The following is a 16652-nucleotide window of genomic DNA, read 5'->3' as shown; positions in this document are numbered from 1 at the left end:
CTCTTGAATGACCCTGTATGGCTGACTTTTGTTAAGTCATCATAAAATAATTGGGTGGAAAATTTGATTATTTCTGTGAAAGCACAATATTGGTTATGACTGGGTTTTAAGCTATATTAGTTTTAACCTAGTATCTTTACTTTAGATACAAATATTCTGTAGAAAGAATATTGATTTTGTTTAAAAGAAAAACAGCCCTGAATTTTGGAATATTTGTTTCTTGTCCAGACTCAAAAAAATTATTGACAGTAAAAAAATTATTTATAAACTTGTATTTCAGATAATAATGAATACTTAAGCTGGGTTTAATTTAACAATGTTACTAGAATAAGAATTAAAATAAGTTAAAAGTAGAATATTTCAGGTAACATTTTTTTTATTTTCTCTGTTTTAATTTTAATCCTTAGGTATTTGTTAATTTCTTATAACTTCCTTATTAGAAAACCTAAATATGGTAGATATAGGTTTCTTGTAGGAAAGCTCAATTTGGACAAAAAAATTAGACAAATTGCGGTGGTATTCTTGGAAGTCCGTATTTTTTATCCCCGCCAAGAAAGCATCTATTGTCACGACAAAATGTAGAATGAAGCAGGGAAGGCACAGAAAATCCATTGTGAAAGTCCAGATGCGCATGTATAATTAGAGCACTAACCCTTCGTGGTTCAGAAATGTTATGATTGATTTGATAAAAATTATTCAGGTTTTGATAAAAAAAAAACTTGTTGCAGGATGTTAAGCCCAAAAATGCAGCGAATGCAGCGGTCAGTGCGAATCAATGAAGGTCAACTTCTAGGACTTGCCGAAAAAGCCAGGTAGTTCAAATACATTACTGTAGTTATAAATTTGCAATTATGCACAAGAAATGTAGTTACAGAAATTTAGTTACCAACCTTAGAGTGAAAAACATTCAATAGTTATAGAGTAGCTTTAAACAAAAAAAAAGTTCAAAGACTTTTATACCCTTTCCATTTAGGGCTTTTAGGGGACGTTCTTTTAGAAAACAACTGTAGATTTCAAGATATTTTCCATCTTAATTTTAAAATATAATTTAACACCTCTTCTTTTTGGGCCACGAGTTTGAACTGTGTGACAAAACCTAAGAAATTTGAGTTTGAAATAGATTTTTTTTTGTTCCAAACAAATTTCAGTTATGGATTAATTTGTATTAATCACCGATTTGTTAGAAACACTTATCCTCCATAACTCACGTTTAAGGGAGTAGTGTATACCAGTATAAAATCAAATTGTATATATATCCCATGGAACGTCCCCTAAACAATGAAACACTGACGGATATGGGCATATAATGGTTGATGGCTAAAGGTTTTATAGATATGACTGTGTGCTGGCTGGACATTTGTACAAACGCTGTTCTGACTCAAACAAATGGCTTTGCCGATGGTTTAGACTATATCAGGTAAACTTTCATTTAGTAGCGTGAACAGTGATTCACCAGGGGGATGTTGAACCATTAGCGTGTGAAAAAAGGAAAAGTTATGCCTTCCCATTTTAAATTTATGTATTTAAAATTATACATCCATCATTCATCCACCTTAGAATAATTATCGTGTTTTAATAAACAAAAAATCACTAAAACAATTTTCATATTTTTATCGATATACAATTCTTATATCGAATATAAACTTCTTTTTTTCTTGAAAGCCAAAATTTTTATCATAGTTGTTTTTTTTCTTAAAACAACTATACATACGTTTTTGTCTTTTTCTGCGAATATGGATTAATAATCCATTTTTGAAACTCTTGTTCTGAGACATTTTTAAAAGCAAAGCTTTTCTATAATTAGGGTCGGTCCGTACGTCCGCGCGTCTGTAATGGTTAGCTCTTTTCGTTAATTAAGACAGGTTAGATTTGTCCAATCGATGTAAAACTTTGCACGGTGATTCCTATAACAGTTAGGTACGATTTAGAAAGTAAATCAACTCCTTACGTCAATTTAAAACATGCTGATTTTTATTTTTTGACAAGAAGTTTTTGTATGTTAAAATTATCTGATTTTTTTAAATACTGATTCCTATTATAACAAAGTGCAATGGTTTAAGCAAAGCATCTCTATAATCAAGTCCTAAAAATGTAAGTATGTCTTCAACTGTATCATGTATTTAAGCAGTTTTGCAACAAATTTACTTACAATTTTGTTTGGACTTAAGCAATAATATTCTGCTTATTCAGTTCTGACACTTATTTAAGAGCTTCGCTTTAATGGATGTTGTCATCCTTGTTTATTGAAAAATCCGTTAGATTTACTGCGACCCTAAAATTATATTTTATAAAATTTTTATCTTATTAAAAAGTAAGACGCATATTTTAAACTTTTTAAAAGGGATCAAGATTTAATTAATTTTAATGATATTTTAGAATTTGATGTTTTATTACGACAGTGAACAGTCGACTAAACCAACTGGAGTTATCTTTTTAGAGGTGAATTATTTTATTTTAATTTGATTTATCTTATGAAATATAATAATGTGAACTTTACAGGATATTTAAAGATACGACCATATGTCATATCAGCTTCTTTACCCTGTATGTTACAAAGCAATTATCAATAAATCTATAGAGTATCTACGCATCTAAATAACATTATTTGTAGGGTTGTTATTGTGAGAGGTTAATAACTCCCGGCACGAACCATGGTAATCAATCAAACGGTGCCAAGCAAGGCAAAGAATATGAAGAAAAAATGGTAAGCAACACGTAACATAACAAAGACAGCCGTTTCCATGGGAAGGGCATCAATAACATGCTAGAGCAGTTTTAAAAAGAATCAATAATCAGGCTTTAGAAATATTTAAAAAATAATAGTTGTAATTGTAGAAGCAAAGATTAAACTTTTTAAAATATTGTAAAAATGTAAAGAAAATGTAAAAGATTAAAAAACTGTAAAATTCTCTCTCACACACACACACACACATGCGAGCTTAGAATTGAATATCATTTATATTAGGCAGGATTATGTTAAAAGTTATACAATTTAAAGGAAATGCGGGTTTCTATATTATATGTAGTATTGATAACACTCTATATGTATCACATGTCGGTCTGTCTGTAATACTTTTTTCCCTTGCATTTCTTCTTTTATCCTGTAATGCTTTTCAGTTATAAACATAGGATTATAAACAGTTTTCTGCAGATAAAAATTTGATAGGATTAATTTCACTTTTGTTGGCCACGAGGCATGTACATTGTCTTCTACTTTGTGTACATTAAACTGATCAGCAAAGCTTCTCTATTATTGAATTCTGTTCATTTGTTTATCCGACAAAAAGTCCGCGATATGATTTATGCAAAACACGTTTGTTATAAACTTAAGTGTGCTGTCCTATTTCAAACGAATCTTTACTTAAGTCTATGAAGACGAATTATTCAATAGTGTTTAGAGTTTATTAAAAGTAATGGTTCTTGTTTTTGTCTCTATTCACTTTTAAAATTTAAATTTTCAAGTGTCGGGACGAAGAATTTTCATTTTTAGCTGAATATTACATTTTCTAAATTAAACTTATACATTACAGAAGTTTTTTTATTTATCTTATTTTAGTTTACCTCAAAAATGTATTTAGATAAAATTTACTTTTTCTTTGTTTCAATAAATAAGAGCATCCTTTTGTATCAAATCTACTTCCCTTACTTCCCCTCAAATAATCATAATCTACCAATGAAACACATATGCACAAAGAAAACACTTAAATCATAAATCTTAAATTTCATCCCTACTTTTTTTTCATAACAATAAGGTTTTTTTTATATAAGTCATATACATGTCACCAAAGTATATAACTTTTTTTTAAATCTTCATTTTTTCGAGTAATAATTTTTCATATTTTAGTATTGTTTTGGGATAATGTATCGGCGAGAAAACCAGCGCCAATATGAACTGCGAGCTGATACTGTTTCAGAATGCAAAACCTGGATAGATGCCATCAAAATGGCCAGGTACAGGGAATTATTAAAAGTTTGCAAGAACTAAAGATTGAAGTTATCAGAAAGTCTACATTGATATTTATATATATCTAGTAATAAGTTTAAAGTCTTTAAAAATTGATTTTCAACCTCATAGCAAACTACTGGAAATGCTTGTTCTACTATATAACAGTTAATATGTTTGTGGCATTTACTCTTTAGATAAAATAAACATATATATATGTTTCTTAGTGTAAATTTGTGTTAGTTTGACTTTAGCAACGTGTTTAACTATTTAATCTTTTTTATGTTTTTAACGTTAACCCTTACAGATCGGGGGGGGGGGGGGGGGGGTGGTCATGGGTTAAAGGAATCCTAAATTGTAAAAAAGCTTATTGTTTATTAATAATTGTAAGGTGTGTTTAATTTAAAAATCTCAAATAAATGTAAAACCAGACACTCAATATAAGTTAACAAGTTATGATTAACTTTATTTGAGAAAATATAAAGAATTTAAACTTTGCTCAACTTTGGATTAACCTAAGAAATACGGACACAGACAAACATTCAGAAAATTAAACTGGAAATTTTAAGAGGTGTATATTCTAAGTAGCATTTTGCAATGAAAAAATTAAATACCCCCTTTTCCCTACTCAACAAAGAGTCTAAAACCTGCCCACTTCTAAAACTTTAAAAGTAAGATATTTAAGTTTAAGAAGAAAGAAATCAAATTTTGTTGAATATCTTTACCCCTATAGGAAAGTAAAATTTTTATTTAATTTAATTTACGTAGAGTGGTGGTAAAAAGGTGACTTAAATAAGTTTAAACTTTTAATACTTCGCTCGTTTTTTTTAAAATTAGAATCATTTGCTCTTTTATTTTAAACATGACTCAAAAGTCCAATTTATGCAATTAAACAAGTTTTTGTTTAAAACATAATTGTGTTCAATGTTTCTACAATTTATCTCAGGGTTTGTTTCTTTCGCTGTTATGGATTCTATCATCTTAGTATAAACATAAAATTATACATATGTTACTATGTATGTTATAATTATAATTTCTTAAATATATGCTGTTATCCTATTACATAAAGTAGTAAGTTTTTTTGTCTGTAAGATTTTGATAACTACTGAAACGATTTAGTTCTCAATTTAAGGGAATCCTCATATTGGTCCCAGTTTGGTTTTAGGCAATTTTGTTCACAGTTTTAAATCCTGGGATAGTTTTAGGACATTTGTCTGCCCTCTATTACCCCTTTTAACACAGAGCCACTAGATGCTAGGGTGCAGCCGCTAGTTGTTTAAAAATTACAAAAACAACATTGTGTCAGTAAGGGGATTAGTAAAAGTAATATCTTACTTTATGAAATTTCATAAACTTAACAAAAAAATCTTACTGTGCAACTTTTATATTATGTCTAAAATTAGTTACAAGGAAAAAAACTGTAATTTAGTTTAGATAATCTATGAAAATTATGTTATAAATAAACTGCTATAGCATGATTTTTGACATTAAAAGAATGCTGACAAAACTTGAAGTATATTCATTCAGACAAAATTAGTTTTTAACACAAAATAGCAGGACCTACTTAGTAGCTGTAATTTTTTGTCCTTTGGTTGCTTAAATATTATCGCCTAGAAATTTGGTTACCGTTCATAAAAAAGCTTTTTTGTTTAAATTTTACCTCGTAATTTACGATGTCTTGTGTATTTTATTTGGTTAAAACGTGCACACACTACTTTTAAATATTTTGCCATACCCTTTCAATTTATTGTTTACTTTGTATTCTATTAGCTCGAGTGCAGATACAACAAAAGTAAAATATTTTTCACTAAATTTGATAAAAATGTAAAAATATAGAATGATAACAAAGACAAATTTGTCCATAAGTGGCACAGTGCAGTATGGAAAGTGTTAACAATACTTTAGGTGGAAAAATTAACTGTAAAACAATTTTAGGTATTTTTTTTGTATAAATTAACGAACAACAAATTAACCTTTGAGTTAATATGTGAGATAGAATGAAGGACGGGCGCTCTAAAAACCAAATCAGGGACTAGCTTCGCTATTTGAATAACAAGTATGGTAACATCCACAATAATGAACCATTTTAGCATTTCAAGAAAAATCAAAAACGGACTGTCAAAAACCAAAAATTGTTACCCTAAAGAATTTAAATCACCCCTGTAGCATTTTTGACATACATACGGACAAAGTTAGTTACAGAGTAGATGCTTAATAGTCATCAGAATACTCACAATAAAAAAATGTAGCTATCTATCTTTAGAAGTTGTCGGTTAAATAAGATTTTATGACACATTACAAACTTTCCCGAATTTGTATTACTTTTGAGGAACATGATTCCAGTTACGTCATATATTTCTTTCCCGAAAAAGGGGAGGGGGAAAGAAAAAAAGGGAAGGGGGGAAGAAAAAAGAGATGGGAGAAATAGGGGTTTTCCCCATCTCTTTTAAAGTTTTATGAGTTTAGTGTTTTTTTAGTTTTAACAAGCTGCTGCTACAGAAAGAAGAATTAGAACAGAAGCATCTTCATTTATTACAGGTAAAAAATAATCATTTAAAAAAAAGTTTCCCATAAAAGTTAAAATTAATCAGTTAAAATGGTCTTAATGTTGAAGCTTTTAAAAATGCATTCTTTTTTACTGTTTTTCCATTGATAATTTAGTCAGTGTATAGGCCTACCATTGGTCATTTGTATTATATGATGTCATTATATTGTGAGGCACTATACACAGCTTCTTTATGTTGGGAATATAACGTTCATAAACCTTTTACTAGAGCATCTATACTCTATAACTAGTGTATGACCGTACGTCCTTTACTACGTACTCATTACCGGAAATATGTTTTTAAACATAACGCATTGTCAGAGCTTTTTTTATGCGTTATAATGATAAATTTTCTCCATATTATTCTTGTAAAATATGGTAAGTATGTGGAGATGAAAAATGTCAATATTTTCCTATATTTATCAAGAAAACAAACGCAAATTGATTAATATTTAGGATATTATATAAAAGATATTTTTGTACATTATATAAAACTAGCGGCTACGCCCCTAGAAGCCTCTAGGGGCACTTAAGGTAGGAGGGAAAAAAGTCGACCTCATCCCATTTTAAAAAGAGTAAAAAATTATTTTTTTTTTTTGGGGGGGGGAGGGGGATGAAGAAACCCTCTCCAAAAAAATAGTTTAAAACCTTCCCATGATCTAGAAGAAGCTTCACTTTAAAGGAGAACAATATCGTTTCAGCGTTTAGCGAGATCCTTCGGGACAGACAAAAAACGCTTACTACTTTATATAATAGGATAGTTTATACCTACATTTTTTATATTAGCGCAACTGCTTATTAATTACTAGCGGCTACGCCCCTAGAAGCCTCTAGGGTTTAGGTGATGGGGCATTTTCAATTTAAAATTTTTAAAGAAAAATTCCCCAAAAATTTTATTTTGGAGGGAGGAATTTTTTTGCAGGGTGGAGATACTCTCCATCAAAATAGTTAAAAACCTTCCCTAGATCTATAAAAAGCTCCAGTGTACTGGAGAACCATATCGGTTTGGCGGTTAGCGAGATCCATCGTTACAGACAAATAAGCTTACTACTTTATATAATAGGATAAGAGGGGGAAGGGGGGTGAGTACACGTATGAGATAGGTATTAAATCAATATTGTAATTTATTCCTATGCAATATTAGATGCCAAATTAGTAAAATAGAATATATATAATTTTAATGATTACCTTACATTTGTTGATGTCAATACATATAAGAGATAGATAATTGTATGTTAGGCATGGTGTAGCGCTGAATAGGAGTACTCGTATTCATTCTACGTATTACATACTTATCATTTTATAATGCTGTGTAGTTTACATTTTCTATATCTATAAAATCATATATGATGTATAGGTACAATAAAATTAACCATTACAATTCCCATTCATAATTAAGTAAAGATAATTAGCATTAATACATAAACAGGGGTAATTAGGGTACAAACAAATGTAATATTTATTCAGATTAGAGGGTTTCAAAAACATTCTCAGTTCTCATTTTGTGAAAAAGGATTTAAACTATTTTAGTTTTGGCTAGGTATATGGCAGTTAAAATTTGAACTTTTTATCCTAATTTAAAAGTAACAGGATGTATGTCTGTCTGATTTTGTACCGCAATATCTCACAAACTACTGTTAGTGACAATATACAAGACATCGTGAGGGACTTACCAGGGAGGAAGGGAAGGGGACAATGTATCTAAAATTCATACTTCTGACAGTCTTTGACTTTGGGTACCAGAACACATGCAACTTTTATTATTTTGGCAAATTTCAAAGACTTTGGGTACCAGCACAAAGAATGCTGCTAAAACAATTTTTTCCAAAGCAGACGACTCTTACTGAACTAACCAATACAAATACTAGCAGACTATTTGAAAAATAAATCAAAACAAGTTTATTTTGGTTTTTAAACAAAATAGTTTTCTTCTGAGAATGGGTGGGATAAACCAAAAATTTTACTGTGATACTTCTGTAACTATCAATTCTAATCAACCCCATGTCAAATATGAAAACAAACCCTCATTTTGGTATTATTTTGTAATAAACTGCTATTACTAAGGTCATACCTTTTTTGATAAATTACAGACTATTTACAGGAAAATAATACAGAATAACCTAATGTTAAATACTTTTCTTCAGTGTTTAATAATTTCTTATAATACAAATCTAATAAAGATTGCTATATCTAAATTTTTGGAATTTTCCAGATATATCTGGCTTTGAAGATATTGAGTTAGAACTCTAAAATTGAAATAATTGCACATTGTCCCCTCCCTTACTCCCTGGGAACTTACCATAGAAATTATTATAGGTTGTAGAGAGTGAGAAAACTGCAAAGTGGCAATATACAAGACATTGTGAAGAACTTACTGTAGAAATCAAAAAGTTAAGAGAAGAGGTAAGATATTTTAATTTTACTCCTATTTTTTGCGACACTAGATTAAGATACTGTTAGAAATAATTATCCTTGTTACAATATTGTCATCCAATACATTGTTTTAGTCAAACTGTTTAAAATACTAATAACAAGTAAATCTAAAGTAAATCAAATATGATTTGAATTACGAAATTGCATGTTACTTTTAAATTAATTTGCTACTCATGTCGCCTGTTATACACAATAAAAATATGAATTATACCACATAACAATGTTATTGGGTGTTTTAAAACATTTGTAATAAAAATTTATCAAATACAGGATATTGTTTAAGGACATTTTTCACTTTGTTACACTTAATTAAACTTGTTGTTCTAGCCCTAGGTAAAATTTGTGTTTTATAATATTTTATATTTTACTAGCATGAAAAATTTAATTTGAACTTTGTTTATTTGCTTATTTATTGTTTACAAGCATTATAAATGCAATAGTAGCTATTATAATTTTATATAATTTGTGGTTATCACAATTTTTTTGGAAGAGTAAGATAAAACTTTTATTTAATATTAATGTCTGCAAGCTTAAAATCAAACTTTTAAAAGTAATAAAATGATATTGTGCAATAGTTGGATTTAAAATTGACTATATAATGGCATTACATTAAGTAATATAAACCATAAACCAACAAGGTTAAGCAACCAATAAATTTAAATTTAGTTTATATTACAGTTCAGGGAAAATAGGATATGAGACACACAGAAAATTTAAAAAGAATGATATCTTTTTGACAAATAAGAAAATAATTTTCAGTCTTATCTATAATATTAATTTTTATATCTGAAAAAAATCTCAGAAATTTCTGTTCCTAATGAACCTCAAACTTACAGACTGTCCACACGTTCAAAATATGTAGAAATGATGAATTTTAGGAGGGTTGAGCTAACATTTAAAATATCCAAAACCGATTAGAAGCTTTACTGAAAAGAACAACCAAATCTGTACAGAGCGGTTAGTTGCAAGCTAAAACACGTACACACATAGACATAAAACCTTTTTTTTATAAAGGGGTGAATAATTCTCTCTTTCTAGATATTAAAGGTTTATATTTTTTTGGTGATTTTAGAAAATCACTAAGAAAAATTCTTCAGATTTTTATTTTAATTATTTAACTGTAAAGTATTATTATTTAAGATGTAAAATATTTTTAAAAAAGCTAGTATATTTTATTTCTAATTCATCAACTTTACAAGTAACTTTTTATCATAGAAAAAAATTAAATGAAGTCTAAAAACAAATGCATTAAACAGTTGGATGATAAAGGCAAATGTTGATTAAAGAAGTTATTTTACTTTTTCTAATATATTTTAAAAGAACCTGTGAAGGTAGAGAGCAGAAAAAAAGCATACTATGAACATCTAGAATATATTAGAAGTATTTTTGATAGTTCTTTTATTTTCTGATTTTGTTATATTATAACCTTTTTTTGAAGATTATTTTATTTATTTAAAATTAGGGATTTCATGCAGTTCGTGGTAAAATGTAGCTAGAATCAAACCATTAATAAATGAAGAAAAATACCTACAGTGGTGAATGCTAATTTGAATGCTCTAACTTTTCTCTAATACTAAGATTGAGTGTTGATGAGATTGACATTCTTCTCTTAATCAACACATTGCCCACAAAATACACAGTGTTCCATTAAAACAAATGATATTTATCAAAAATAGCAATAACAAACACATATATTAATTTGATAACATTTAAATTTGGAAAATGTTATGAAAGGATGACAAAATCCATAAAAGCGAAGCTGTGAGACGGTAGGACAAACAAAATTAACATTTGCAGAGTGTCAGAACTGAATAAGCAGAATATAAGTATAAATTATAAATTATAAAAAAAACAGATAGCAAGTGAGATAATGTTAGCTTTTAGTTAGATTGGTCTCAAAAGTGTTTAAATGTCTTTCATTATTTGATAAACTACATGGACACCTAAATTCCAAATCTAACCTTCAACTCAATTTAATGATCCTAGAAAACAGTTTTTCTTTTTCTTCTCCAAAATGTAAAAGTTTAACACAAATGAAAACTTAACCTGTGTGTGTGTGTGTGTTTGTGTACTTTCACTGAATATTCTGCATTTTACTCTTTGCACAAAATTGGTTTAAATTAACCTTAATTTAACACGTTGTATCCAGAAATATTGTACTTTATGTACATAAAAAGCTACCTAATGGGACCTTTCAACATTTAAAAAGAATTACTACTCCATAAAATTACTTCTAGTTAATCAAACTTCATGAAAAATATTAACTTTCATAAGTAAAATCTTTTGTTTCTAAAGTATTGTATTTTAAAAACAACTTTCTAACTTTCTCAAAGCATTTGATTACCATTTAGTATTTTTCATTAAAGATAATAACATGAATTTGAAAATGTACAATAATGTCCACTATTTCACTCCATTCAAAAAGTTCGTTAAAATAAGAGGATTAGACCATGTCTGATTCCTACATCCCTGATTCTGTTAGAGTAAAGAAACAAGGTTATCCTGGTAATTTGGATTTACATAAAGACAACAAAGGAAATGTAAATTAGTGGACAATATAAAGCTAAAGGTTGGAAATAAACATTTCATTAGATCAAGGTCTTTCTTTTCACATGAAAAAAAGACAATGACAATATTTTTCACAAGGATAATAGCAAATTTAGATAGCATAGCAAAATTTTATTCAACTTTATTAAATTGAAGAACAATAATATATTTAAAAATTAATATCTTTTTGTTAGAAAAAAAATTTAAAGATTATTACAAACAAAGTATATTTTTACATTGAATCATTTGTTATCAGAATTTATAGGATAATTTTCATGAGCATATATATAATAAAAAATTTGATTTTATCAGATTTTTGAGTTAATGTTTTTATTCAGTTGTTCACACTAAAGAAGGAGTGGAGATTGCTTCCAAGTCACAACTTACATTCAAACAGGTAAAGCTAATGTCTTATTGGGGCAGATGCATTTTTGTATTTAGACGGCAAATGTTTTTTCCAGATAGGCATGCTAGGTTTTAATGAATTAAATATCTTTCAGCATAATTCCTTATTAAACTTGAATTGTGATGTATCCTTTATGTTAGGTTAAAAAAAACTCTACATAATCACTCTTGGCAGGTTTAGATTACACACTTTGATATAGTTTATAAAACATTTTTTTTCAAATAAATGAAGGGTTGAAGACGAAGAAATTCCTTTAATGACGTCATAAAAATGAGGGATGAGGAGAGGAGGAGTAGGAAAGAAAACCCCTAAAAAAGAGATGGATAATTCCTCGTTTTTATGACGTAACATGCTGATTTTTTGAGGGACTTTCTTCGAAGGGTTTTAACATTTTTCATAGTTTTTAAATCAATTTAAAATGCTTATCTTAGTTACTTATTTAGTAATATCAGTATGTAGTCATAATGCAACTTCTTTCAAATGTTTAGATCTGGAAGTGAAACAGATACTGAGGAGATAAGTGAGGACCCTGACATAGCAAAGATCAAGAAGGTTCAAAGTTTCTTCAGAGGCTGGCTATGCAGGTATGTAGCTGTTTAAAGAAAGTGTTAAGTTGCAAAACAAAAACAAAAACAATATGTCGTTGAAAATTGTATTACTATAAAGCTACCTGATACTTTATTGTAGACTCTATATATGTGTTGTTAGATGTCAATGATTGTTTAGAACTCTTAATCTACAATGATCCTGTTTCCTATTAGTAGAAGAATTTTATACTGCTTTAAATTAATTCTTTTTAATTAATTAAGAAGGAAAACTTCAATCAAATATCGTAATTTGATAGATTTAATCCTAATTTACTACCGACATGGATTAACCTTTTAAAGTTCAAAAATAAAAATATCTTAAATTACTTCTGATATCTTTAAAGATTCAAACATCAAAACAGATAAAGCATTTTATAAAATGGAAGGTAAAATATTTGCTAAATTGATTTTTTTATTATTGTTTATTATTTATCCCTGTCTGTTGTAAGAATTTTTCCACAATTTTGATATAAAATTGGTGAACCAAATCTGCCAACAACACATGTACAAAAATTCTTACAAAATAAATTTTTGGCATGGAAAATGTTTTTATAGAATCTAATCTACTTAGTTGTTATAAAACAATCCTATTATATAAAGTAGTAAGCAATTTTTAAGGATCTCTATAACCGCTGAACATATATGGTTCTTCTTTACGTTGTAGCTTATCATAGGCCCTGGGAAGGTTTATACCTATTTTAGGGGAGGGTACCACCAACCTCCAAAGAGAAATCGCCCCTAGAAAAAAAACCTCCCAAAAACTTTCAACATTTTTTGTTTTAAACTATAATAGAAAGTAGAGGGGTCGACATTTACCTCAAGGGCCCCTAGAGGCCTCTAGGGGCGAAGCCGCTAGTAATTAGTAAGTAGTTAGCGAGCCGATTGTTTAAAAGTTACAGTTATGATCCCACAAAAATATCAGCTAAATTTGGCGCAGCTGTCAAGCCCTGGTAAACACAAAATTTCTGCGTGAATATTCTACTAATCTTGATTCTGTGATTTTTAACCAAATAAAATGATGAAGAAAATTAGGCATTTTATCATCCATTATACATTTCTTCCGAATTTTTAAAACATTGTTAGCTTAATAACTTTTGATTTTAACGTTGATGTATTATTGATAGAAGTTAGTATTTTTTTTATGGTAGATTGATTTACCGCCCATTAGTGTCAGAACCGGTTCTGACCCATCTTGAAAAATCTTGTATTTAAAAATGAAGGAGTAGGTTGCGCTAAAAATCCGTAAAGGTTGTGAGTTTTAAGTTAAAAACAGTAGTAGAACGATAAAAATTTATGTTAACTTTTTTTAAAAAGAATTTTGTCTATAGTTTTTTTCAATAATAAATACACATATTTAGTGAATATTATCGTTCTACTACTTTTTTTAAGCCTTAAAACTCACACCTTTACGGATTTTTAGCGCAACCTACTCCTCCCATTGTCACGAATATAAAAATCAAAATTATAAATCTAACTCCAGTTCTATTGGGCCGGGCCTTGGGTAACTAGGATGCAAAAAAAACTGTAATTGATCTCAGTTTTAAATTTTGTAATCATCGAAAAGCTGTCAATAATATGATGCGATAATAATAAATGGTTATATATTATAGACTTTGATTAGTTTATGCAGTGAAGTAAAATAGAAGTATGTACATTTTTTATAATTAGGAATAAATTTGCAGAATTAACACCCTGTAATTTTTCAGACGACGCTGGAAACAAATAGTAGAGGAGTATATAAAATCCCCCCATGCTGAGAGTATGAGAAAAAGAAATTGGTGAGTTTTTTTATTCTTTTCTGCAATTCTGTAAAATTAAGAAAATATAAATATTTTTTTTCAATTCATAGATCATCAGGATCCCAAGTCAATTTTACATCGCGATATTGAATGTAAATAAATTGTATTTGCAAGATTTTGTAATCTGCGGTCTTTAGCGACTATAATACCACCGCAGTTGCGGCTATCTGCCCTGAATAAAATACCAAAAGATGTTGTATGTCAATGATTTTTATAGGTTATGTTTTTGTTGACATTATAAAAAGTTCATTTAGAAGATCAATACATACTCTGACGTTATAAAATATCAAATAATGATTAACTAAGATATAATTTACTAATAAATACTTTTAGTATCCGAAGTTAGACTTTCCAGTATAAAAACCTTTTAAACTCTTCAATTTATGAGAAAGCTACAAACATCCTGATAATATATAATAGATCATTAAAAAATTCCTACTTACATAAACTTTACGCTTCAATGTAGTTAAATAGTATTTACAGAATGTACAGATCAGTAAAAAACGTTTGAGTTCATTCATATATTGGTTTAATCTTTAATTATCAGAAACTTTAAGGGCGTTATAGATATACACTAGCGGTTGCGCACCTAGCATATTTGGATCTGCTAGGTAGAGGCATTAAATCAAATCAAGATATAAATAAAAGATAAATTGTATACAATCATCCTGTGAAGTGAATAGAGAACTCAATCTGTTCAGTGGTTCAGTTTATTAGGGAGATCTTAACGGTCAAGCAGTTAAACCTTGGGATAATTGGACATATTAAACATCTGCCATAATAAGAACTTTATTTACCTTTTAAATGGAAAAATTGAATACTTGAGCTAATTTTAGAATTTAAAGTTGACAAAATAAGTTTTAAAACATATACAGTCGCCATGACACCAAACTCCTTATTCTTTTAATATGCGATATGTTTTTTACTAATATTGATTAAAAATACATACCTTGTAAATATTATGAACATTTCTCATATCTGTACTAATAATATATATAAATATTTACACAAAAAACACATGAAGAAAAAATATGTTTTATTTCCTACTCAGAATCCGCTACCTTTTCACAGAATAATTTAAAATGTGCATATTATTCAACGCACAGTAACATAAATGAAAATACTACAAAAAAATATTCTTATTGTAAAATGTATAAAAATTAAATATAGGTGTAAAATGACTGTAATGTATGACCAACGTAATAATAAATATTGCGTGCAAGTAAAGAAGATAACATCATCTTTATCAATATCCATAATTTTCATATTATCTTTTTCTACTTCCTTTTTCACTACATTTTTTCCAATTGGTCAATCATGATATTTTATTTTTTCGAGATCCTTAAAAAAAACTTTTTAATTTCAAGACACATTTTTTATGTGTTTGGTATTTTTTCCTTTTTCACAGATGGTTAATTTTTGTTAGATTGGTAAATGTTTTCGGCTATCTTTAAAAACTAGTTGCTTAACACTGACCTAAAACCACCCCAAGACATATATAAAGCTTCCATAAGAATAACCAGCCTCTTCAAGAATGGCCAAAACCAGCTTATAACTAATACTAAGTTGTTCTGAAAATAATGTAGCATAGTTTGAGATATTATTGAACATTTCAACACGTTTGGTAAATAATAAAAAGTTAGATTAAAATTTAAATTATAATTCCCTCTCGCTTCAAAATGAGAAAATCTTAATATTTGATAAATTTAGTTTGGTGTTCCGTATGGTCGAAGCTGAAGAAGAATATGTCGAACAATTAGAAATTCTCATTTCATGCTTTCTTAGACCATTTAAGGTAAGGATCCGATATATAAAAGATAAAAATATAGATATATATATTAGAAAATAGATAGAAATATAATAGCTAGAAAAGGATGAGACGTTATAATGGGGTTTAAACTACAGAGTCTAAACTTTTCAACCAATGATTTTTATCTATAGGAGGGGTAACTTTGTTTTAATCGTTGGGGACGATCATCAACATATCGTTCATTGTCTTATTCCTTAATATACCTCATGATGGTAGAACCATTAATAATTGCCTTTTCTTGCCATCTTAGACTATTATACGTTGATAAAAAAAGTTGAAAATCATTGAATGTAATTCAATTAAATAGAAAGTTCAAAAGATAGATTTGTCTAAGCTTAGTTTACAGTCTTATTTTGAATAACAAGTCTGACATCATTCGTAAAAGCGGGGCTTTTTAATATCTATCAAATTAGAAACACTTGTCTCATAAAGATGACAAACTGGCTGCATATAAATCAATTATAATTAAAGTCTTTGTGTTTCATCTTTAGAGAAAGTTTATATAAAGTTCCATCCTTATATAAAAGTAACAGTCTGTCTCGCTAACCTCTGAACAGTTGTCATTACAGGTTTTCCTGGGAA

At 28.6% G+C, this 16652-nt stretch overlaps 1 protein-coding gene across 1 annotated transcript in view; it reads left to right on the top strand.

Annotated features, from left to right (window-relative positions):
• The first annotated feature begins 278 nt into the window (after positions 1-278).
• Positions 279-16652, top strand: part of LOC145312503 (ras-specific guanine nucleotide-releasing factor 2-like) — an 86423-nt gene continuing 70049 nt past the window's right edge. Inside the window, exons 1-12 of the mRNA XM_080151760.1 lie at positions 279-364; positions 729-812; positions 1333-1417; positions 2377-2439; positions 2612-2704; positions 3845-3951; positions 6421-6481; positions 8805-8891; positions 11807-11865; positions 12363-12458; positions 14168-14239; positions 15971-16055. Coding sequence (XP_080007886.1) covers positions 730-812; positions 1333-1417; positions 2377-2439; positions 2612-2704; positions 3845-3951; positions 6421-6481; positions 8805-8891; positions 11807-11865; positions 12363-12458; positions 14168-14239; positions 15971-16055 — 891 coding nt within the window. The 5' untranslated portion in view covers positions 279-364; position 729. The remainder of the gene's footprint in view (positions 365-728; positions 813-1332; positions 1418-2376; positions 2440-2611; positions 2705-3844; positions 3952-6420; positions 6482-8804; positions 8892-11806; positions 11866-12362; positions 12459-14167; positions 14240-15970; positions 16056-16652) is intronic.

This window comes from Acartia tonsa, chromosome 2 (genome assembly GCF_053477335.1).
Source record: "Acartia tonsa isolate MP-2025a chromosome 2, ASM5347733v1, whole genome shotgun sequence".
In the NCBI taxonomy this organism is placed as follows: Eukaryota; Metazoa; Arthropoda; class Copepoda; order Calanoida; family Acartiidae; genus Acartia; species Acartia tonsa.
Note: the sequence above shows the minus strand (reverse complement) of the source record. Positions and strands in the feature narration are given on the sequence as shown.